Source organism: Erythrolamprus reginae, chromosome 3, assembly GCF_031021105.1.
Source record: "Erythrolamprus reginae isolate rEryReg1 chromosome 3, rEryReg1.hap1, whole genome shotgun sequence".
NCBI classification, from domain to species: domain Eukaryota; kingdom Metazoa; phylum Chordata; class Lepidosauria; order Squamata; family Dipsadidae; genus Erythrolamprus; species Erythrolamprus reginae.
In genome coordinates this window covers 154,419,337-154,442,815 of record NC_091952.1, presented here as the reverse complement: position 1 = coordinate 154,442,815, position 23,479 = coordinate 154,419,337, and the positions used below count along the sequence as shown (strand labels likewise).

Sequence of the window (23,479 nt, the reverse complement as noted above, 5' to 3'; positions counted from 1 at the left end):
TAAGTTGTTTACGAAAGGCAAGGAGGGTGGGGGCAGTTCTAATCTCTGGGGGGAGTTGGTTCCAGAGGGCCGGGGCCGCCACAGAGAAGGCTCTTCCCCTGGGTCCCGCCAGGCGACATTGCTTAGTTGACGGGACCCGGAGAAGATCCACTCTGTGGGACCTAACTGGTCGCTGGGATTCGTGCAGCAGAAGGCGGTCCCTGAGGTAATCTGGTCCGGTGCCATGAAGGGCTTTATAGGTCATAACCAACACTTTGAATTGTGACCGGAAACTGATCGGCAACCAATGCAGATTGCGGAGTGTTGGTGTGACATGGGCATATTTGGGAAAGCCCATGATTGCTCTCGCAGCTGCATTCTGCACGATCTGAAGTTTCCGAACATTTTTCAAATAATGTCAGCTCCAGGTTTCTATCATCTTTTTAAGTGGGAGAACTTGCACAATTGGTGTCTGATTAAATACTCCCCCCCCCACTGTATAGGACTGGTGTGAATGAGGGGATTGTGTTTTGTAAACCTTGCATTACAGTATATTGCAAGAAATGGGTCAGCTTGCTATAAGTATTTAAGCTATTCAAAGCACAACTTAAGAATGATTCATGAGGCCTGCTCTGTTACATCTTTTAAATATCTATGACAAATCTCATTGCTCATTATAGTGTTTTCTGGATTTTGTTGCTTCCACTTTCCTTTCCCCTTCCCCAACTTTATATTACCATATATATCTGTATTTTGTACAGAGGTGGGCTGCTAAGGTGGAGCAGTGACGTGTGCTCGCCCCCGTGGCTCTGAGTGATAGCGGAGTCCAGCACAATTCTGCTACTGCATGGAGTGCATGGAAGCAAAAAACTGCACCGAAACACGGGTGCACCTGTGTCTCCGTATGTGATTCTACCTGCACAGCTGCAGTAGCAGAATTGCACTGGACTCCGCAATCACTCAGAGCCACGGGGATGAGCACATGTCACAGTTCCACCTTAGCAGCCCATCTCTGTTTGTATATCACTGAGATAAATGATGTAATACTTAAGATTCACCACTTTTGTGCTTTTCTGTCATTAGACAAATACTAACAACAATAAAACCATGTGTAAACCCAGTCATGAGACAGGTGCCACTGGAAAGTAGCATTAGGACAGAGGAACAAAGGCAAATAATGGGAAGCTATTTTTTATCAGCTATAAAAATTTCCCACCCAATTTGACTGTAGGAGTGGGAGGAGGCTGCTACCATCTTTCCCTGATTTGACTCCTGAAAATGGTTTTCCTCCTGCAAATGATTCAGCCACAACCGCCTTCCATTCGATCAATGAAGGTGAAGTTCGCCAGAAAGTAAGTTTGAAGTTCCGAGGGAACTGCAGATTCTCTTTCTCCCTCGCTTTCCCCTCAAGCAACTCTGCTCCGCGGCGGCCGAAGGGAGAGAGAGGATCCGAGTAGGCCGCGCTGTTGCTACGGCTTCTATGACCGCCCTGCCCCGCCACGTTGTAAGCCAAGAATCAGGAGGCGAGCAGGCTCCAGCAGTTGCTTCCGTGATTAATCCGGGTAAGGCAGCCGGGGCTGGGCGGTCCTTCTCCGCCTAACTTTTATTGCTGCTTCAGTCCGCCCCCGCCTGTCCGGACGGTCTTGTCTTGCGGGCAGCACCCAAAGGGCCTGGGAGAGGGAGTTTCTGCCCAGGTTGAGATGCGGCGGAGCCGGCGAGTCCGGGCCGGCCGAGGAGGATGGTCGCTCGCGGTGGCGCTCTTCTCGGGGCTTGGCGCAGCGGGCGTGTTGTTGCTGTGGCACTGGGGTCCGCGGGACCCGGCTAAGAGCTCTGGGAGAGCGGCGCCCCCTTCCTTGCCGCCCGAAGTAGCTCAGCGACGACTGCGCAGACCCGTCTATGACAAGCCGCCGTTGGGCAGAGAGACCGAGGTGGGCGAGATGGGCCGGCCGGCGCGCTTGGAGTTAAGCAAGGCCGAGCAAGCGCTCCAGGAGGAGAGCATCCAGCTGCACCAGATCAACATCTTCCTCAGCGACCGCATCTCCCTTCACCGCCGCCTGCCCGAGCGCCGCAACCCGCTGTGAGTGCAGAGGGAGCCCGGAGGAGGAGGAGGCGCCGCCGCCGGGAGTCCGGGGAGAACGAGAGGGAGGGCACTCCTCTCCGCGGGATCCGGCGTAGTTAGCTGGAAGGGAGGGAGGCCCAAAATAGAGGGGCGGTGTCACTTGACCGTGATCGCGCTGTACCTCACGCCCCACAGGTGAACTCGTGGAACTTCCTTTAACGGTCCCGGTGGCGGTTGCATTTGCATATGCGCTGAACTGAAGCGCTCGCTCAAATGCAGCCCCGCGAGGTTAAACCAAGAATTGCAAAGTAGATCTCGCCCTTTCGGGGATATTTGACTAGCTTCGGGCGGCAGGTTAACCAATGTTAACCAAACGTGCATCCATGTTTTAATTTAATTTAATTTATTCGATTTCTATGTCGCCCAATCCGGTAGGACTCAGGGGGGCTTACAACAATTTTTAAAAATGCAATGATGCAATGATAAAAAAGTCGAACAACAACACTAATAAAACCCCCCAAACCGTAAGTAAACCCAAATTATAACCCCTCCCCTAAAACAATCTAACAAACATCCATACCGACAAACATAATTCAGGCACGTCTGGTGTTAAAATTCACGGCCCCCAGGCCTCTTGGCAAAGCCAGGTTTTAACAGCTTTTTGAAAAGCCAGTAAAGTGCGAACATTGGAAGGCATCTGTTTCATAGAGCTGGGGCGGCAACAGAAAAGGCCCTTCCCTGTGGTCCTGCCAACCTACATTGTTTAGTGGAGGGGACCTGGAGGAGGCCGATTCTGTGCGATCTAATAGGTCTTTGGGAGGTATGTGGTAGGAGATGTGTGTCACCAGGTGTCACCAGGCCAAACTCCTCCCAGACAGATCCTACATCATACATAGTAACACTGGCAATAATTTGTCATATTTGGCTCTGTTTCTTCTTTTCAAAACATTCTAAAAGCAAGATTTAAGATTGCTTGTAGAAAAAATAATTAGCCACATCAGTTTTCTTCCTATGAGCATACAGTACACAGCTAGTTTTATATGGAACATGTTCATAGAAAGAAATTGTATATTCTGCTGTAGAACTGGAATGCAACTTCTGAATTTCTATTTGGCTATAAATAGGTATAATTCCTATACTTTGAGACAATCTGGTGTAATTTTATAATATCTGAAAAAATTTGGTGGGGAAGGTAGGGCTTGTTTCTAATATGGTGGGTTTTGATGGGGTGGTTATTGGAATATAAGCACAAAATGAACACCAAACAAGACTTCATGTAGCAGCCTCAATGGCTTTTGCCATTTATGCCTTTTGATGTTCAGAGATGTCTTGCATTAGATAAATTTCCAGTACAGCTAATTGTATCTTAATAGTCACCTAGGAGAATGGCTCCAATAGATCCCAAGAACAACAGAGGTCTATGTTCACAAAAGTGCAATGTTAGCAACAATCAAGATACTATTCACAATCCTCAAACTCCTGAGCCTCTGATAGAAAACCTGAAATTGCGTAAAACACATATCACCCATAGGGTACACAAGTACTTTACTCTTTAAGGAGTTGTTATTCATTTCCATATGGATAAATGTGTATATAAAATGAAAATTTTAGTTAGTGAGCCAACTTTTACACACAATACATTTTTGCATATATGCTTCAGAGCTGTATTAATTGCTGATCAGTTGTCTGATTTTATATTATTGTAATACAATGTGCTTTTCTTACAGATGTAAAGAGAAAAAATATGATTATTACAATTTGCCAAAGACTTCTGTTGTAATAGCTTTTTATAATGAAGCCTGGTCAACGCTTCTGAGAACAGTTCATAGTGTTCTTGAGACATCTCCTGATATTCTTCTAGAAGAAATTATCCTTGTAGATGATTATAGTGATAAAGGTAAGCTCAGCAGTATTTCTACAGATTATGCTGTCATAGGATTTCCAGTGAAAGGAAAAAAATAACATTAGTATTAGTAGGAAAGACATTGTTTTATTGTACAATGTATTATTAAAATAAGAATAAGTAAACTGGACAGAAAGTCAAAATTCCATACTCCTTCAACAGCATAAACTAATTTAGCTAACTCGTTAAATTTAAAAAATCTGATAAAAAGAACAACAGCTTTATCATCATAAAGAGTTTAAGTCTGAAGAAACAAGATACAATTCCTTAAAATATGATAATTATATATTAGAATCAAAATTGTTAAAATTAAATATTTATATATAAAATGGATTTATATTGAGATATATTATAAATTACTTACCTTTGATGTAGCCTTGCATATTATTGCAAATTATTTTAAGGTTCAGTGATGTACTACTTCAACTGTATGCCATGATATTAATTTTCCATCCATTTAAAATAATGTTAAATATGTGCTCAACACAAGAATTAAACAGTTACCAATCAGGCTTGTGAACAGTTATATGAATACCAGATTTAAAGAACATTGCAGGACTGGGAATTTGCAAGAAATAAATATTACATTCAAAAATTACTAAATCACATATCTCTGACATCCAATTATGTATTCTTAATTAGAAAATGTCACATTATTTTGGAAAAAAATCATGGACTGGTTTGGTCAATATTGAAAGCTTACTTTTCCCTTTTAAAGTCTTAGAAAATAAGGGAATTTGGGATAATTGCAATTACAGTTTTTAAAATATATTTATGTTTTATTTATTTATTTTTATTTATTTATTTTGTCCAATACACAATGAGGGTTTTAGTGGGTATACACATAGTAAAATACCTAATGAAGGTTGTAGAGAATATACTCATAGTAAAATATATCTAAAAAAGAATAGAAAAGAAGATATAGGAATAAAACATCAATGAAAGAATAGAAGAAGAGATATAGGAATAGAAGAAAGGTATAGGAGATATAGGAGAGCAATAGGACGGGATGGAAGGCACTCTAGTGCACTTGTTTGTTTTGATGCATTCAAGTAAATGTTTGACTTTTGATTACTACTGGGACAAGTTCCTTCAGATTTTAGGAAGTGGTTTGGAATTGCCTACTTTCTGGGGCTGAGAGTGTGTGATTGGCCCACACTGGCTTTGTGCCTAAGCCCAGTACTAGAAGGCTCTCACCTGGTACCTTAATCACTAGACCAAACTGACTCTTTATATGACTTTACTTGTGGTATGTTTTGGATTTTGCATGTGGTAATTGCTCATTTTTCGTGTATGTCTGTTGGAAAATGTATTTATAAAACTATTTAATAATTAAAAAGAAGGAAATATTATACTGATGGATGCCTGAGAGTAATTTGCTAGATTTGTAGTACCTTTCAGAGATTTTATATTCAGAGAATGCAAGTGAATGCAAGTTGGTTGAAAGAAAGCTATGCTTTCTAAAAGTTTGTGTGACACTTGGTTTCGTATATTACTTGCCTCTCATCGTATCTTAAATTGGTGGTTGATCATGATGGAAATGGCTGTCATAAAGAATAGCCAATCGCAGTGAAAAGACATTTGAATGGTCTAGTTATTTTGACCATTATAAAGTAAGTTCCAACATCAAAATGCTTTAGAACATGAAAAAATTCCATTTTGAGGGCTTCAAACAGCACTGTAAGTGAACATGCAAGGAAAGTTTTTTAAATTGAATTTCTATCAGAAGCTGTTTGCCTGTCTCTATCTCTGCTCAGATGCAACTAAATGTAAAAAAAGTATACTCATAGCCCATTTACTAAAAGTTCCTGAGATTTAACAGTTAACAGCTCTTACTTCTTTGTAATAGAACATTTAAAGGAAGCTTTGGAAAACTACCTGGCAAATTTGCGCAAGGTGCGACTTATCAGAGCAAATAAAAGAGAAGGGCTGGTTCGAGCAAGGCTTCTGGGAGCTTCAGTAGCAAGAGGAGATGTTCTTACATTTTTGGATTGTCATTGTGAATGCCATGAAGAGTGGCTTGAACCATTATTAGAAAGGTAAATCAATGTCATATTCCAAAATTAGAACCATTTGATAATTTGTGTTGGGTTTTTTAGACTGACAGCTAAGTGAATGCCTTGTATTTTACAGTTTTCTTCATTATCTCTGAAATGTAGAATATATTGTTAGAGTGTAAGGATCTTGATGTTTATTTTCATTAGACTTTTTAAATGATACTAGTTCTACTAGTTCTTCTACTATCTACTAGTTCTTTCTTACGATACTAGTATACTAATAAATGATACTAGTTTTTAAATTACTTATATGAGAATAATAAATGTATGGTGAAGAAAGTTATGATGGGCACCAAAATAAAGACTCAAAACATTAAATAAATCTGAATTCACATAAATAAATGACATTAGAATATTATATTTCAGGTGTCATCAATCTACTGAAATCATTATGACTGTAAATTAAAGAGATATACTGTATCTTGGTTTGCTCTGTCTTAATGATTTTTTAGTAGCTAGAGGATTATAGATTTTTATGTGATGTATACCTTCTCCAAATATTGTTTTCAAAATATGTTACTGGTATTGAGGAAGAAAGGGAGGCTTACATTGCATAACAGTGCATTGTGTGACAGGATAAGAGACTGAGAGCAGTAGTCATGGGAGAAAGACATTTAGGAGAGAAGGAGAATAAATGCATTATATGATATGTGATAATAATTGCTAAAATAATTTATAATTAATAAAAGTATTAAAATATATTTATAACATTTGCAGGGTTTCCAACGTGTCACAGCATGATTGTGAAAACATGAAAGAGTGTTTCAATGAACCAAAAGCAAAAAAGTAAAACAAAGACTTTGTAGATTTAGTAGTATATGACGATAAAACTAGAGGTTTTCAAAAAGAAGGTAGAATATTTGAATGAATTTCTAAAGAATATAAAATCACACATATAGTTAATATTGTAAGCTCCTGATTTAATGTTTTCTCATTTAGCAAACCTGAACAAAACACACATTTGTATTCAAATACTGTATATTTAATAATAACAGAGAAGTTATTACATTCAAAGTTTCCCAGATAAAGCACATAATAGTATGCTAAGTTATATTTATGTCATTTGTGTCAGTTTGCATAATCTGTTTAGTGATATCATTATAAATGATGTAAGCTATTACAAATGACATAATTTTGGTTTAATAGTTATTTGAGTGATATTTAGTCTGTTAAATACTATTGTAATACTTAAATATAATATTTTAAAGAAGATGTTGGATATTTGTCTGAAGTGGTGTAGGGTTTCCTGCCTAAGCAGGAGGTTGGATTAGAAGACCTTCAAGGTCCCTTCCAACTCTGTTACTCTATTTCTATTTTGAAGAAAATATATTAACTTATACTTCACTTTTATTTAATTATTTAACTTACCTGTTTGAACCGCAGTGAACAGCAGTACAAGTAGAGATTTTTTTAATGACATTTATATTTGAAACCTTTTTGAAGTAACCAAAGATATACAGTAACTCTTATCCTTAGTAACGTGAATATTCCACAAGATGGCAGTATAGGGCAGGATTTAGGCTGAAAGTTGTATTTATACAGTACAGTACTTGGCAGGCAATAGGAATAATTCATAGATGGTTTCTGAAACTACAACTTCCATATATTTGTGTTAAATAATAAATTGTTAAACTATAATAATAATATCCATTTCCTACAAGCAATAAATTATTATATCATTGAATACAGATAATCCTCGATTTACGATCATAATTGAGCCCAAAATTACATTTGTAAGTTGCAATGGTCATAAAGTTGGCCATCGCATGACCACACTTGATTTTATGATTTTTTTTGTAGTAGTTGCTAAGCAAATAGTGCGATCGTTAAGTAAACATGGTGGTTGTTAAGTTCATTGTCCACAATAGGTATTTTTTCTGTAAGTTGGAAGTAAACGCTGGTTTCTGACAAAAGCCATTCTTATTCGCAATCATGGGACCACTGAATGCTGAAAATGCCTGTAAAACACAGGCCCCTTCAAGCACTCAGCAGCCAGCCCACATTTATGGTTGTTTGTAGAATCCCATGGTCATGTAAGTGTTTTACAACAGATATCCTGGAAACAGTGATTTATTCCAGTTTTTAGCAAAACTGCCCTGTCCTGTCCTTCACTTAACAACTGCAGTGGTCTTTTTATGACTGCACATTCACTTAACAATTGGTTGTAACTTCAAGGACTATCTGCACCTTTATTGGGACTGTTATAACTTCAAACACTAAATAATAATTGAGGACTTCCTGTGTGTTCAGGATCCAAATTATCCCTGAGGTAATTTCCCCCAAACTCTGCTTTCTAATATCCTATAACTGCCCATGAGAAATCACTATAGTGGTCTTGAAGCGGTAGTTCTCTTAGACTGGTGTTGTTGAGCTCTTGCTTCTCCTGATAAGAAACCTAAGATGCAAGCAAATCCTGGAAGATTGTGTTTCTAAGGCATCCAGATATTTGAAGTAACAACTTTTTTGAAGACTTAATTTGTCTTTGCCATAACAATGTTCCTGAGATGTGATGTTTCAGAATGCTAGGAAGGCCTTAAATAGAGCTCCCTGCATTGTGCAACCCTAATGTTCTCTTTGCAAGAGTATAAGATAAAGAGTAGATGTAATATAATGGCTGGATATTTTATGGGCTGTAGAGTCCTGGCAAGGCCAATTTCATAATGTCTATAGTGCTACATGGTGATTTGTGCCATGCAAGTATCTGACCCAAATGCCTGGTTTTTGTTAATTGCTACTCCATCAATGCAAACTACACTTAAATGAATTGGACTGCAAGGTAGAGGAGGGATTAAGAACAGCAGAATTTATTGATTTATTGTTTTAATGGACTTCTTGTACAAAATGTGCCAGGATTAGAAATGAAGAGCTGGAAGGAGGTTGTACAATAGTATTGACTTTGTATAAAATAAAATGATCAAGAAGCAAATGATTCCTTGATATATAACATGACCTAGATGTTAGAAATAATTGTGCTTTTTCTCTAGGTAGAAATTAAAAGAGAGAAAAAAAGATAACAAATATGTCTTTAAAAATCTGCTCCATATTTTTGTATTCTAGTTGTATTACTTTAATCCAATATAACTGCATGAATAATTTTAATCAAATACAAGTTCTTTTGGTCTTCTTTCTTCACCACCTCTTACTCCATCTTCTTTTTCCTCCTTTGTGTCCTTCATCTTTTATCTGTGGTTGTTTGGCAGTTAGTCTGCAGCTTGCTGGGAACATGGCCATTTCACTGACTGGCACCGTCAGAAAGGGTGGCCACTGAACTCTTGAAGTTGCTTGGACTGGAGAGTGAGTAACATGAGTCTCTTTGTGCTTGTGAATGCTAGAATTGATGAAAGTTCTATTATTCTTCAACTTGACTTCGTTTTATCTGCTCCAAACTTTTATCTCTTCTTTTCTTGAAGATGATTATCATAATAAATGTATAGTGACAAAGCTGAATAATGTATTTCCTTCCACTTTTGTTTTTATTTGCTTCTGTAAGTTATGAATTAGTTCATTTATTACAAAGCAAATTACCATAATCCATAACTTAAAAGGTTTTATCTTCCAAGTGAAACCTGTGGATGTTGGTTGACAATAAGAAATTTCATTTTTTTAAAAATGTATCTTGATTATTCTGCTGAAGAGAGGAAATGGTGAGAAATAATATTCCACATTATTTTTTACTTTAAAATTCAGAAGGAGGAAAATAGGTATGATTGGCTGAATAAATCTTAAAAAATCCTCAGTGGTATATTATGTTGTCTTTCTTTTACAGAACATATTATAAGTTTTTTGCTTATATGCCTGTTTTCCTGCAGGCATTTTGAACATTTGCTGATGGTTTGTGTCCTTTGTTTAAGCCATTTAACAGTTCATTAATTATGCAAACATATTGCTGGAATTTATTAGTTACACATACATAATGGTATTAAATTAAAGTAGAACCAGTCTTTCAGATATGTAGCAGGATGCCTTGGGTAAACTGTAAAGTAGAAGAGTGTAGAGAGGAGATAGTTGAAAGTTTTTGTCTGTTTTGATGATATCAACAGGCAAATAAAAGGAGAGGTTTATTGAATCTTGACTAAAAGAAAATATACACAAGTATGCTTCTTTGCCTCTTTCAAAAGCACTGAAATGAAACTCATTATAATAGTATATGGAAGGTAATATTTAGTGAACCTTCATATGTATTAATATCATTGCATGTGAAGGTATAAAGATAAACATTTTTCACCTTTTTCCTTATTTTTTCCCACAGTCTCTGAGGCTCCATATGCTCAGGTGACTTAAAATCCCTCTGGGCAGCTTACAATCAATAAAAACACAATATAGAAAAAAAATAATAAAAATCCCAAAACCCAATGACCCGTCCTCCCAGTGACAGACATGATTAAACAAGCCATTGATTGGCTCCCTCGCGCTCTGGGTTCTCCACTGAGCAAAAAGCAAGTACTGTATTTAGGGTCTTTTGAAAGACTGTCAAAAGTGAGGGCCAGAAAATGTATATGCAGAAAATGCACATGAAACATTAAAAAAAAAATACAATATGTTAACCTTCCTTGTTCTATGTTAGTCTTTCCTAATCTGGAGTACTCCAAATCTGTTTGGAACTATGCTGGGTTGAAATTTTGGGAATGCCATCCAAATGCACCTTTCAGACATAAACATATTTATACTACTGTAGTTACTTTGAAGATAGAAATTGGTTAGGTATTTCTTTAATTATTAAGAAAATATCTTAAAATGTCTGTAAAAGTATGAAAAACTGAAAAGTACTCTAGAAAAAGTATACTTGTGCTAATGGTCTTCTACAATCTATTCAACATGTTTAGTTTCTACCATCAGGATAAAAAACAATATTTATTTGTAAACATGCATAGAATTAAAGAAGAACCATCAGCTGTCGTTTGTCCTGTGATTGATGTAATTGACTGGAACACCTTTGAATTCTTGGGAAATGCTGGAGAGCCGCAGATTGGTGGGTTTGACTGGAGGCTGGTCTTTACTTGGCACGTGGTACCAGAGCGAGAGCAGCAACACCGGAGATCCAAGACTGATGTTATCAGGTTAGATTGATTTTGAGTTCTATCTGAAATTATATTTTGATAAACATGTTGGGATGAATAATGATCAAATAAAATACTGCCATGCTAAATTATCATACTGGCAATTTTATTTTAAAACTAAGATCTATAATCTTGTGTCCTCCACTACATTTTATTTTTTGCACCGTTTGGTTTAATACTGCTGAAATACTGCTATTAGTACCAGTAGTAATAGGCACTTTGGATGCAATCCCTAAACATCTGGAATGCCACTTGAAGACCATTCGCATAAATTTTTTTGATAAAAATTACAAAGTCAATTGTAAAAAAGACAGCTTTACTTGGAATGGCTTACATCTTGCAACAATACTTTTAATACCATGGGACAATGACATTTGCCTATCCCAAGTCCTTGGCTGATTGTGCGACAAACCAGAATAATACAGCTTTTTAACTATTACTTAAAAGACAAAAATTATGGAATTATTAATGAGGTTCTTCAGGCTGGTTTCCTCTGCCTCGTTCTTTTTGGAATTTCCTTCAAAAATCCTTTCCTTTACATTCTTATTCCTCTTCCCATTTGACACAAATATAAAACCCATGACGAACGCTTTGTAAACAGGAACACTTTCTCATGAAAAACAAAGTTACAAAGATTCTTTTCCCTGCCTCTTGTTTAGTACAGTATATAGTTCTCTGCCTCATCTTGCTTTGGTGAGATGCATTTGTATTCTGATCACATTGCTTTCCACTGGTCTCCTGATGCTAAGAGTGACTTCAGCAACTTTTCCCTCAGGACTTGATCTTTCAGTTTATGCATTTCTTTCTTTCAAGTCTGATCTGTTCTGTTCCTACTCTAAGTCCCTTAGCTCCTGTTCTGTTCTATTCAGTATTCTCAGCTGATGAAATGTTCAGTCTTTGGACTCAGGAGTATAGTTCACCTCTGACACACCTATTGCGTTCATGCCAGGTTCTATCAAGATACCAATGCCCATAAGATCTTAGATTTTGGAGAAACCATCCTATTGGCTAAATATTTTCAGTCCTCTGATGTTGTATTTCCAGGTAATTGCAAAATTATTTAGCTAGGATAGTTTAATCACAAGATTATATTTCTTGTGACAATTGGTATAAGCATTCAACTTTGTAAAGTGTGTTCTCAGCAAACTTGGAGAAATCTGAAAAGAAGCAATTCAAAATGTTCCAAGAGACTTGGCCTTAATGAATTCACCAATAAATGAGAGTTGGAAATTCCTCTTTCAGTTTTTAAGATTCTTTATTATCTCATCATGCAAGCATGTAAGGTACCTTATCTTACCTGTAGAGTAGTTGGTTCCTTGATCTTGTGTAACTATATGCCTTGACAAAAAGCAAGAAGGTGAATTTATAACCCTAAAATGGGGTTATGAATGGAGAAATCTTAAGATATGTAATATATTATGTGGCTAGAAAGGTAGTCAATAATATGTAGACTGTTTTGAAGAAAGGATATTTGTCAAGATCACTGAGTAAATAAACGTGCTTCTGTGCCACTTATAATGTGGAAATGAGAATTGACAAAACAGTGTAAAGTATATAATTACTTGTTAAATTAATAACTATCTTTTTTGTTCTATGGCCTACTTTTGTCTTTATGCTAAAATGGTTAAGCTACATGGAAGAAGGAAATTACCTATCATAGTGATAGCCCGGGTCTTGGAATCCCTCCCTACAATATTTATCCTATCACCCCTCTTCCCTGTTTCTGGGACCCCTGGATAAGAGTTTTTTACAGACAGGTGGCTATTCGTGAGTGGGGAAAAAGCATTTACTTCCCTTGGTATCTAAATAGTATGTAACCATCATTTATGGTTCTATGATTCTACTTTTCTCTTTTGCTATGTGGATAGGTATCCAGCAATTCTTTGTGTGCTGCTAATACAAACCAACACTAGCAATAAAGGATTTTTATTTGGTTAAATGTAGCACAATAAGAAAACTTATTATTGCAAGTAGACAGACAAAGAATAAGAGAGACAGAGGGAACTTTATTACTTAATTTCAGTTTATTCACCCGAGTATAGTTGGTAATTGAATGTACTGTATTGTACGCAGCATTCAATGGAATTGAGTAAAAGGTCTATGCTCCCTTCAATTAATTAGAGACATGAGACTTAGATCAATTATTGGGAAAAATAACTGCTTGATATGACTGGTTGGAATCCTTTTTTTAAGCCAACTCCTGGGGGCAGCAGCTACGTGTTACTCTTTTTGTTTTGTTGTATAATAGTATCTTCCCTGAGGTTTAGAATTAAATGGAACAAAAATAGTTTTCAGAGGCAGTTAAAAGGTTTGCAAAGGTATATTGGGACACTTATCTATGAACATATCTACTAATGATTAAACAGCCTAACTTTTCAGTTTATATGGCAAGTTAATTAACAAATGTTCTATCAGTTTTTTCAGACATTTCTGAAAACATAAAGGGAAAAGGTAGCCTTTCTCCAAACATTGTCATTCATGGAATTTCATATGGATATACAGATAGTAGGAAGTTGTTGTGAATTTAAGTAATAAAAGTTGTTAAAATCAACCAAATTATCCTAATCAAACATTGGTAACTGAAGATTAGGACTCATTGTAAAATCATTTGTTAAATTAGTTTTTAAAATGGTATTTCCTTGTTGGGATGATGACTAACAGTACATGATTTTTGTGCCTGAACACTGTTAATAATTGCTTACTGCTGATAAGGTCTAATTTAATTTTGCCCTTCTTTAGTTCACCTTATTTGAAAGTACAAGTGTTTTTTCTGCAACATCAACACAGCTTATAGGAAAATTATTTTCTTTTATGCTTTAAAAATGTAGTTTACTTACAAAACGGGTCAGTAACATTATTGTAGACAATAAAATGTAATTTTAAGTCTAAAACTAAGGTATCATTTTCTATGATTACAATTACTATGTTTGGTTTAATAGATCCAGTAGTTGAATACAACTGTGTGGCTTCTAGGTGTAAAATATATGAGTCAAAATCAAAATGTATTAGGGTTCACTTCTTATAGATTAAAGATGGGCTAGGTATGTGACCCCAGCCTTATTTTTGTGGCACCTACAAGGCTGCCAGAAGTTCACAGAAGTTCTTTGTTCAAATTTCATAAAATAAATAAAAATAGAATTCCATCCAGAACCTATCTGTCAGCCCTCTCAGGCAAGAAGCGCAACAGTGAATACTAATGCTATCTTTGTTGTAAGATTATATTATCAGAATCTTACAAACTTTAAAATATTCCTTTACTGATTAGATGACTTTTCATTTCATATCCAAAAGCTCTCCTTGTTCCAGTGAAAAGAAAAACAATGTTAATTTTCAAGCACAATATAATTTTAAAGGAAAGAAATGGAGTGCTTCTTAATCTAAATTGTTGGAACATTTACAGCCTTTGGAAGACTGGATTTTTTTTGCCAATTTATTCAGAAGCAGATTAATAATTAAATAGATGTTTTCCTTGGATAGCTTAAGGAATGGGAAGAAAAAACACTTTATGGAAATAGAAATAATATTTTTAAGGTGAGGTGCTTCTGCTGAATATTTTCTGCAGCTGAATTGCTCACATGCTCCCACCTGGTGGGGAACATTAATAATTTTTAAAGAATAATGCTGTATAACCACATAATTGTAAATAAAATATTTAACAGTATAGGAAACATCATTGGTAAAAATTAAACAGCACCAAAGATGTATTTTTAAATATTTTATTCAAATTTTGTCTCAGTTTAGTTTTGTTCTATCAATATCATAATTCAAATAGATCCTATTTACACAGTTTCAAACATTGTATTTCTCTTAAACGTGTGTGTGTGTGTGTTTGTGTGTGTGTATGGGTGTGACCTTGGTTTACAGTACAGATCCACAGTGCGGATTTTTAAAAAAATCAGTAAATGGATATTCTGGGATGTTGAGAGAACAAGCAAACTTGACAGGACAAGGGCACGACCTGCATTCACGCCTAGATATGGCAGTAAGGCAGGAAAAGTGGCTTTACTTCTTTGTTATTCTATTGGTAGACTGTCTTGTCTATGGATGTTCAAAATGATAAACTCCCTTTTTGGAAGAATTAAGTTATATGTTTTTTTTTGTTTGGCCACTGCAACCCTTCAATGTGATATTTTATTATTTATTTATTTATTTATTTTATTTATATACCGCTCCTCTCTGAAGACTCGGGGCAGCTCACAACATATAAAAAACAGTATACATCGAGATAATAATTAAAGTTAAAATTAAGAGTTACATTTTAAAAAGAAACTAAAAAGCCTATTAACATGTATACATCCCATTCAACAAACTTACTATATGTTCATTGGGCAGGGGGTAGATTCTAATGACCCCAAGCTTGGCGGCATAAGTTAATCTTTTAACTCTTACAGAAGGCGGGGAGTGTGGGGGCAACGCGAATCCCTGGGGGGAGTTGATTCCAGAGGGCCGGTGCTCCCACAGAGAAGGCTCTTCCCCTAGGTCCTGCCAAGTGACGTTTCTAGTTGACGGGACCTAGAGAAGGCCAACTCTGTGGGACCTAACCAGTCGCTGGGATTCATGCGGCAGGAGGTGGTCCTGTAAGTAATCTGGTCCCATGCCATGTAGGGCTTTATAGGTCATAATCAACACTTTGTATTGAGTCCAGAAACCAATTGGCAGCCAGTGCAGAATGTGGAGTGTTGGAGAGTTGTGAACATGTCTAGGTAATCCCATGACTGCTCGCACGGCTGCATTCTGCACAATTTGTAGTTTCCGAACACTGTTCAAAGGTAGCCCCATGTAGAGAGCATTGCAGTAGTCAGACCTCGAGGTGATAAGGGCATGAGTCACTGTGAGCAGAGACTCCCTGTCCAAGAAGGGGCACAACTGGTGCACCAGGCAAACCTGGGCAAACGCCCCTCTCGCCACAGCTGACAAGTGATGTTCCAAGGTTAGCTGCGGATCGAGGAGGATGCCCAAGTTGCAGACTCTCTGAGGGGGTCAGAAGTCCCCCCCCAGGGCAATGGATGGACAGATGGAAGTGTCCCTGGGAGAGAAAACCCACAGCCACTCTGTCTTGTCAGGGTTGAGTTTGAGTCTGTTAGCACCCATCCAGACCCTAATAGCCTCCACACCAGCACATTACTTCCACTGCTTCACTGAGTGGACACAGAGTGGAGATGTATAGCTGAGTATCATCAGCATACTGATAGTAACTCACCCCGTGCCCTCGGATGATCTCACTCAGTAGTTTCCTGTAGATATTAAACAGCAGCGGGAAGAAGACCAACCCCTGAGGAACCCCAAAAGGGAGGGACCTCGGAGTCAACCTCTATCTCCCTGCTAGCACCAACTGCGACTGACCAGAGAGATAGGAGGAGAACTACTGTAAAACAGTGTCTCCCTCTCCCAACCGTCTAGTCGGTGCAGAAGGATACCATGGTCGATGGCACCGAAAGCTGATGAGAGGTCAAGGAGCACCAGGATAGAGGATAAATCCCTATTCTGAGGCTGCCAGAGATCATCCATCAGCGCGACCAAAGCAGTTTCCGTGCTGTAGCCGGGCCTGAATCCTAACTGTTGAGGGCCTAGATAATCAGCAACCGTTGGAGCTGGAGCGACACCATCTTCTCTACAACCTTCCCGATAAAGGGAAGGTTGGAGACCAGACGATAGTTATTAAATACAGCTGGGTCTAGGGAAGGCTTCTTGAGGAGGGGGTGCACAAGTGCCTCCTTGTAAGGAGCCAGAAAGGACCCCTCCCTCAAGGAAGCATTGACAATCTCCTGGGCCCAGCTCCAAGTAACCTCCCTGCTGGCCGAAACCAGCCAGGAGAGACACGGGTCCAACAAACAGGTGGCGGAGCTCACAGCTCCCGTGGCCTTGTCCACTTCATCAGGTGTTACCAGATCAAACTTCTCCCAAACAGATGGACTAGGATGGGCCCCTATCATCTCGACTGATTCATTGTCAGCCGACACTGCATTCCAATTGGTCTGTCCAGATCTGAGTGATTTTATCAGCGAAAAACCTATTAAAATCCTCAACACTACCCTGCAAGGGTTCATCAACTCCCCCCTGATTTAGAAGGGAGTGGATCACCCTAAACAGGGTGGCTGGGTGGGATTCTGCGGATGCAATCAAGGCGACATGACACGTGCATCTTGTTGCCTGGAATGCCACTTGGTAAGACATAACATAAGCACTTAACAGTGTTTGATCGGATTCGGATTTACTTTTCCTCCAGTGCTCTTCTAGATGTCTCTTCTGGTGTTTCATTCCCCGTTCCTCAGTAAACCAAGGAGATCTCCAGGGTCTACTGCTAGAGAGAGATCACAAAGGTACAATTTGGTCTAGAGCCTACGCTGCTGCCATATTCCAGGCCGCAGCGAGGGACTCTGCCAAACTGTGTACAAGCAAGTCCGGTAAAACCCCAAGCGCCTCCTGAAAGCCCTCTGGGTTCATCAGGCATTTGGGGCGAAACCTCCTAATCGGTTCCACCTCCCTGCTGGGAAGGATTAAAGCCTTAAAATCAAGCCATAGCAGAAAATGATCTGACCACGACAAAGGCAAAGTCCCTTACTTTCAGATCATTGCTCAACTGCTCTGAGAGGAATACCATGTCGAGAGTGTGTCCTTCCTCATAAATTGGGCCCTGAATTACTTGGGTGAGGTCCATAGCTGCTACAGTGGCCATAAACTCCTGCAGCAACCCATAGGATGGGCCAAGCGAAAACAGATTAAAGTCCCCCAAGACAATATGTCTGGGGAACTCCACTGCCAGCCTGGCTACCTCCTCAAGTAGCACAGGCAGGGCTGTTGACACGCAGCTGGGAGGCAGGTACATGAGCAACAAGCTCACCTGAACCCCTAGGTCCAGCTTCACAAGGAGAGACCCACAACCCGCTATCTCAAAAGCAGCGAGCCTGCATAGGCTGATGGTCATTTTGGCTATGATAGCCACTCCTCCCACTTCTTCCCTGGAGTTGTGGCTGGTGCCACACCTGAAATCCGGCTGGGCACATTTCAGAGAGAGGGATCCCTCCCTCTGGGCCCAGCCAGTTCTCAGTCACACATGCCAGGTCAGCCTTCTCATCCAGGAGCAAATCCTGGATGAGGGGAGCTTTATTTTGCCCAAAAAGTGGCTTCATGACACTTTTCATATTTGTGCTTATCGATGTAGGTAGGGTACTTTTTAGCGTTTTTAAAAATTAGATTAGGCTTTGTATCTTTTAAAAAAAACGTATCCCATAAATTTCTATTAAATTTGAAAAAACGTAATATTATGTGCAATCATGAAAACAAATGATTATTTTAGTGGCTGGTAATTAGTAATCCATATATATATATTTTCTGTCGAAATTTCCTTTTCACATCAGCAAAATCGTGTAACCACACACACACACACACACACACACACATTACAGTCTATTGCTTTGCAGTACTGTATTTTATCTCTTGTATAAATTATGAGGTTTACAATAAATCATACAAATTATGCACTGATTATAATTTATAATAGGAATGATAATTGCTGAATAGTTGCTGAATAGTTAACACATCAATTATAAATTTTAATGGGATGTCTGAGCTTGCTCATAATGATACATTTCATGAACAATTGTAACTTTTATTAAAGTCAGAGTCAGCATAATAGTCAACTTCTGCCTGTTTTGATAGTTTTGGTTGCAGTAAGTGCTGAAAATTCATTTTCAAATATAAATGTTCAAGAAAAAAGTAGAGGGCTTTAACCGCCATTTAAATTGAAAGCATATTGTTTCTAATGCTACATTATTTATGTATTAAATTTATATGCTGCCCATATTCTGATAGGGCAACCTTGGGCTACTTACAGTACATAGAAAGATCATTACAAAAGCAAATTTAAAATTTAAAAGTGTTTAAATTTTTAAATTATTCAAGAAACCAGAACCAAAAAACCAGCACAGAGATATAAGGTCTTCTCATCCCGTCAAGGCAGCAACCACTTTCAGCGGTGAGCATCCTCCCTGTGACCCCAAGCCAACCGGCAAAACAAGAAGGACAAAAGTGTGGAAACAGTTCTCACTTCTGGTAGTAGAATGTTCCACAGAGTTGGGACCACTGAGAAAAAGACTTCTTGACCTCACTGCCAAAATTCTTTAGCAGACCTCTTCTGCTGGCAGGGATGGGATAGGCTAATCTCATTTTGACGAGGTGTCTCTTCAGATACCCATGCTTTATTTTTTAGTTAGCAGAAAAAATAGTTAAATTCTCAATGAAACATTGTTCTTTTACAGAAAATAGTTTTAAGAAAGACTTTTTCAGAGGAATGGGAATATAAATAATTCATATCCTTCATGTAGTATGACTATTCCTTCTTCAGTTTTTTGTACATTTTCTCTTTTTAATGCGTGTCTGCTTCATTTAACTTGTAATTTAAGATATGAATTTCTAGTTGTACTTTTACCAAAGCCTGCCAAATCATTGCTATCATGTTACTGCTTATTAATTGCCCATGAAAATGCCATGTTTACTTTCTCCTGATTTGCTTGGAGGGAATATTGGAATTTTAATATATTCACTTTTCCTAGTGCTCACCAATAGTGAATGTTAGTTACAACATGCCTTCTCTTCCAGATCTAATGGGGCAGGCTGATGTAATTTTATACCTTGTAATCCTTACTCCAGGATTAGTAAAGTGTAGCCTTTTGATTATTACTGAGCTACTGCACCCACAAAAATCTAATCAGTATGTGAAGACTTCCTATGGCACCCATAGTGAGCTGACACAGTGCTTATTAGCAGAACAACGTTTGCCAAGAAATTGTGACTGAATGTTGGATCTGGACTAATAAAACCTCTGCAAAGGGAGAGATTGTAAAGAGTATCCATATGACTTCTGGACAACTGCTCCTTGTGAATGGATTCTGGATATTGTCAGTTTATGGTCAATTTATGAATGGAGTGGCTGGAATTTGGGATTTCATGAAGCTCACACTCATAAAGTAGCTTTTTACAGACACTAAAGTTTACGCAAACCTCATTTCTTAAGCACGCTTGCATTATTATTATTATTATTATATTATTATTATTATTATTATTATTATTATTATTATTATTATTATTATTACATATTAGAAAAATAATAATATCAAGACCTTTCAGTGGCAAGTGTTTTTCTCTATTTATCAGGGAGTTCTTCGTTAGAGCATAATTATAATAAATGTTATTTTTAAAGGTTTGAAAATAGATCGTCTTTTTCATTTTATTTATTTGTCAAACATGTTTATATAAAAATAACATTAGTAAAAAGTAATGATAAAAAGAAGGACAATAGGACAGGGATGCTGCACTTATGCATGCCCCTTACAGACCTCTTAGAAACAGGGAGAGGTTAACTGTAGACAATCTAAGGTTAAAGTTTTTGGGGTTTGGGAAAGAAACCACAGAGTCAGGTCGTGCATTCCAGGCATTGATCACTCTATTGCTGAAGTCGTATTTTCTGCAGTCGAGTTTAGAGCGGTTTACATTTAGTTTACATTATGTGCTTGTGTATTGCTGCGGTTGAAGGTGAAGTAGTTATTAACAGGAAGGACATTTTGTTATATGATTTTGTGAGCTACAGTTAGATCAGATCGGAGGCTATACTATACTATCTATATACTTTATATACCATATTTTTCAGTGTATAAGACGCCCCTAGATTTTAGAGAAGGAAAACAAGGAAAAAAGTATTCTGAATCAAATGGTGTAGTATTATATTGTTTAATAAAATACCAGTGTAGCAGAATATTTTTTACAATCATATATACTTTTTACAACCATGTATACTTTTTAAAATCATGTACACTTTTTACAAATTTCAAACCTGACAGCTTCAAGACTTGTGGACTTCAACTCCCAGAATTCCTCCACCAGTCATGCTAGCTCAGAAATGGGAATTATTATTATTGTTGTTGTTGTTGTTGTTATTAATTAGATTTGTATGCAAGCCTTAAACTTGCCAGGTTTGATGACCCTTGCACTCCTAACCCCTAACTCAAACAAACAAACAAAACAAACAAATGAGGACAAATCATTTTGTTAGTTGCTCCTTTAGTCACAGAAATTTAGTCACAGAAATGGCTAGTGATAGAATCATTTACAATTACAATTCCCTGCTGAGGTTGCCTTAATATTACTAATATACCATGGGGTTTTCAAAAAACCCTTTATTAACTTCTCCAATTTTCACAATTGAAGTGCTTGGAAATATATGGTGATGATGATAAACCTGAAATATTCCTTAAAAGGGGTGTTTGTAGAGCAGGGATCTCCAACTTTGGCAACTTTTAAGACTTGTGCGCTACAACTCCCAGAGTTCCTCAGCCACCTTTGGTTCATAAGTCATAAAGTGGCCAACATTGGAGACCCCTGGACCAGATGACCTACAGTACAGAGTCCATTCCAACTCTTTCTCACTCTGTGTGTGTGTATGTCCCCACGCAAGTGTAAAAACAAAACCTCGTTTTCAAGACTTTTTAATTTCGTTTTGCCCCTCTTCCTTTGTTTCTCTCCACAAAGAAGAAGGAGTCAAACTATTGTCCAAAGCAAAAGAACAATGAACAAGAAGCAATGGGTAGAAAGTAAACAAGGAGATAAGCAACTTAGAACTAAGGAGAAATTTCCTGACAGAACAGTTAATCAGTGGAATGGCTTGCCTCCAGAAGTTGTGGATGCTCCAACACTGGAAGTTTTTAAGAAGATGTTGGATAACAATTTGTCTGAGTGGTATAGGGTTTCCTGCCTAAGCAGGAAACAATTGGACTAGAAGATCTCCAAGGTCCCTTCCAACTCTGTTGTTGTTGCTGTTGTTGTTGTTATTAGTAGTAGCAATAGTAGTATTAGTAAAATTATTAAAAGGATAAACTTTGCACAGTGGACTAAGATAATATGTTTTGAAAGATTTGAAAGACTTTTGGTTGAAACAAAGATAAACAGCAAGTTAGCTCCAGAACTTTTATTTTTTTGAGGGAGTTACAGAATGTTTTTAAAAACCTAATGAAGGAAAAGAGAGTTGGCTTTTTCAACCAGAGATAAATAAATAAATAAATAATATATTTGCCAACCAGAAATAATTGATGAAGCATTTTTATTCTGGATTTTTTTTTATTAGTAAATGAGCTCAGGGAAAAAGATTATGTGATAGAGATGGTGCTAAATTACTAAAATTGTTTTTACTTATTAGCATAAAGGAGGAAGTTACTTTTTTCTTTCTTCTTTCTTTGTCTTTTCTTTTTTCTTTCTCACAATTATTTTAAAAAGTCTGATTGTAATTTATTTTGTATTGACCTTTAATCTTTATAATCTCTCAGGATGCTGAGAGATGTTCAGCAATATTTGAAGGCCACAGTTTCTTCACTTTTGCTTTGTTGATTTCAAATATTAAACAATTTCGATTTACTAATTGAAAAATAAATCAAATCTTGATGAAGAATTCTATCATTGTGTTTCTTACTTACTTTAATTAATTAATTGATTTGCTAACCATCTTGCTGCAAAGGGATTTCACAAGGATTTTTGACCAAAGTTTGTCTTGTCTGACTTCCTTCCTGTTTTCCGAGTAAAACTTGACTACAGCATTTGTTATTTCATTCTGAACTATAGAGCAATTACATTGTGTTAAATATATATATTCTTCATGTTATATTGCTAAGGATATTTACACATTGATTCACATCAGGGGCGAAATTCATTTAACTTCCCTACTGGCTTGCAAATATGCATGCGTTGCACACATTCTCACTTCACTCACATGCACCATTGCTGTGTATGCGCAAAGCATTTTACGCATATGCATACACTGAAAATGTCACAAAAAAGGGGTGTCATGACGTCCGTGCGAGTGAGCCTACCATATTGCACGAGCAATTTCACCCTTGATTCACATATGATAATAACTTGGTAAGGATATTTGGTTTGTCAATTGATTCTGAAGTTCTTTACTTCTGTTAGATCTCCAACTATGGCTGGTGGACTCTTTGCTGTGAACAAGAATTATTTTAACTATCTTGGCTCATACGACACAGGAATGGAAGTCTGGGGAGGGGAAAATCTTGAATTTTCATTTCGGGTAAGTAAATAAATAAATACTTTACTGTCATTGTGTGTATATACACAATATACCCATACAACAAAATTCACATGATGCCTAAAGACCAGTCCCAACACACACTGATAGTGAACCTCTAGTTCATTGTTAAGTGTGAGTGCTTTATAGAGCGCTGGTGAGACCACATTTGGAATAATGTGTTCAGTTCTGGAGACCTCACCTACAAAAAGATATTGACAAAATTGAATGGGTCCAAAGACGGGCTACAAAAATGGTGGAAGGTCTTAAGCATAAAACGTATCAGGAAAGACTCAATCTGTATAGTCTGGAGGACAGAAGGGAAAGGGGGGGACATGATCGAAACATTTAAAT

General features: G+C 37.6%; 1 protein-coding gene across 1 annotated transcript in view; it reads left to right on the top strand.

Moving 5' to 3' along the window:
- Window positions 1-1,310: 1,310 nt before the first annotated feature.
- Window positions 1,311-23,479, top strand: part of GALNT12 (polypeptide N-acetylgalactosaminyltransferase 12) — a 37,449-nt gene continuing 15,280 nt past the window's right edge. The window contains exons 1-5 of the mRNA XM_070747061.1: window positions 1,311-2,056; window positions 3,766-3,935; window positions 5,791-5,980; window positions 10,870-11,055; window positions 23,011-23,128. Of these exons, the coding sequence (XP_070603162.1) occupies window positions 1,680-2,056; window positions 3,766-3,935; window positions 5,791-5,980; window positions 10,870-11,055; window positions 23,011-23,128 (1,041 nt within the window). The 5' untranslated portion in view covers window positions 1,311-1,679. The remainder of the gene's footprint in view (window positions 2,057-3,765; window positions 3,936-5,790; window positions 5,981-10,869; window positions 11,056-23,010; window positions 23,129-23,479) is intronic.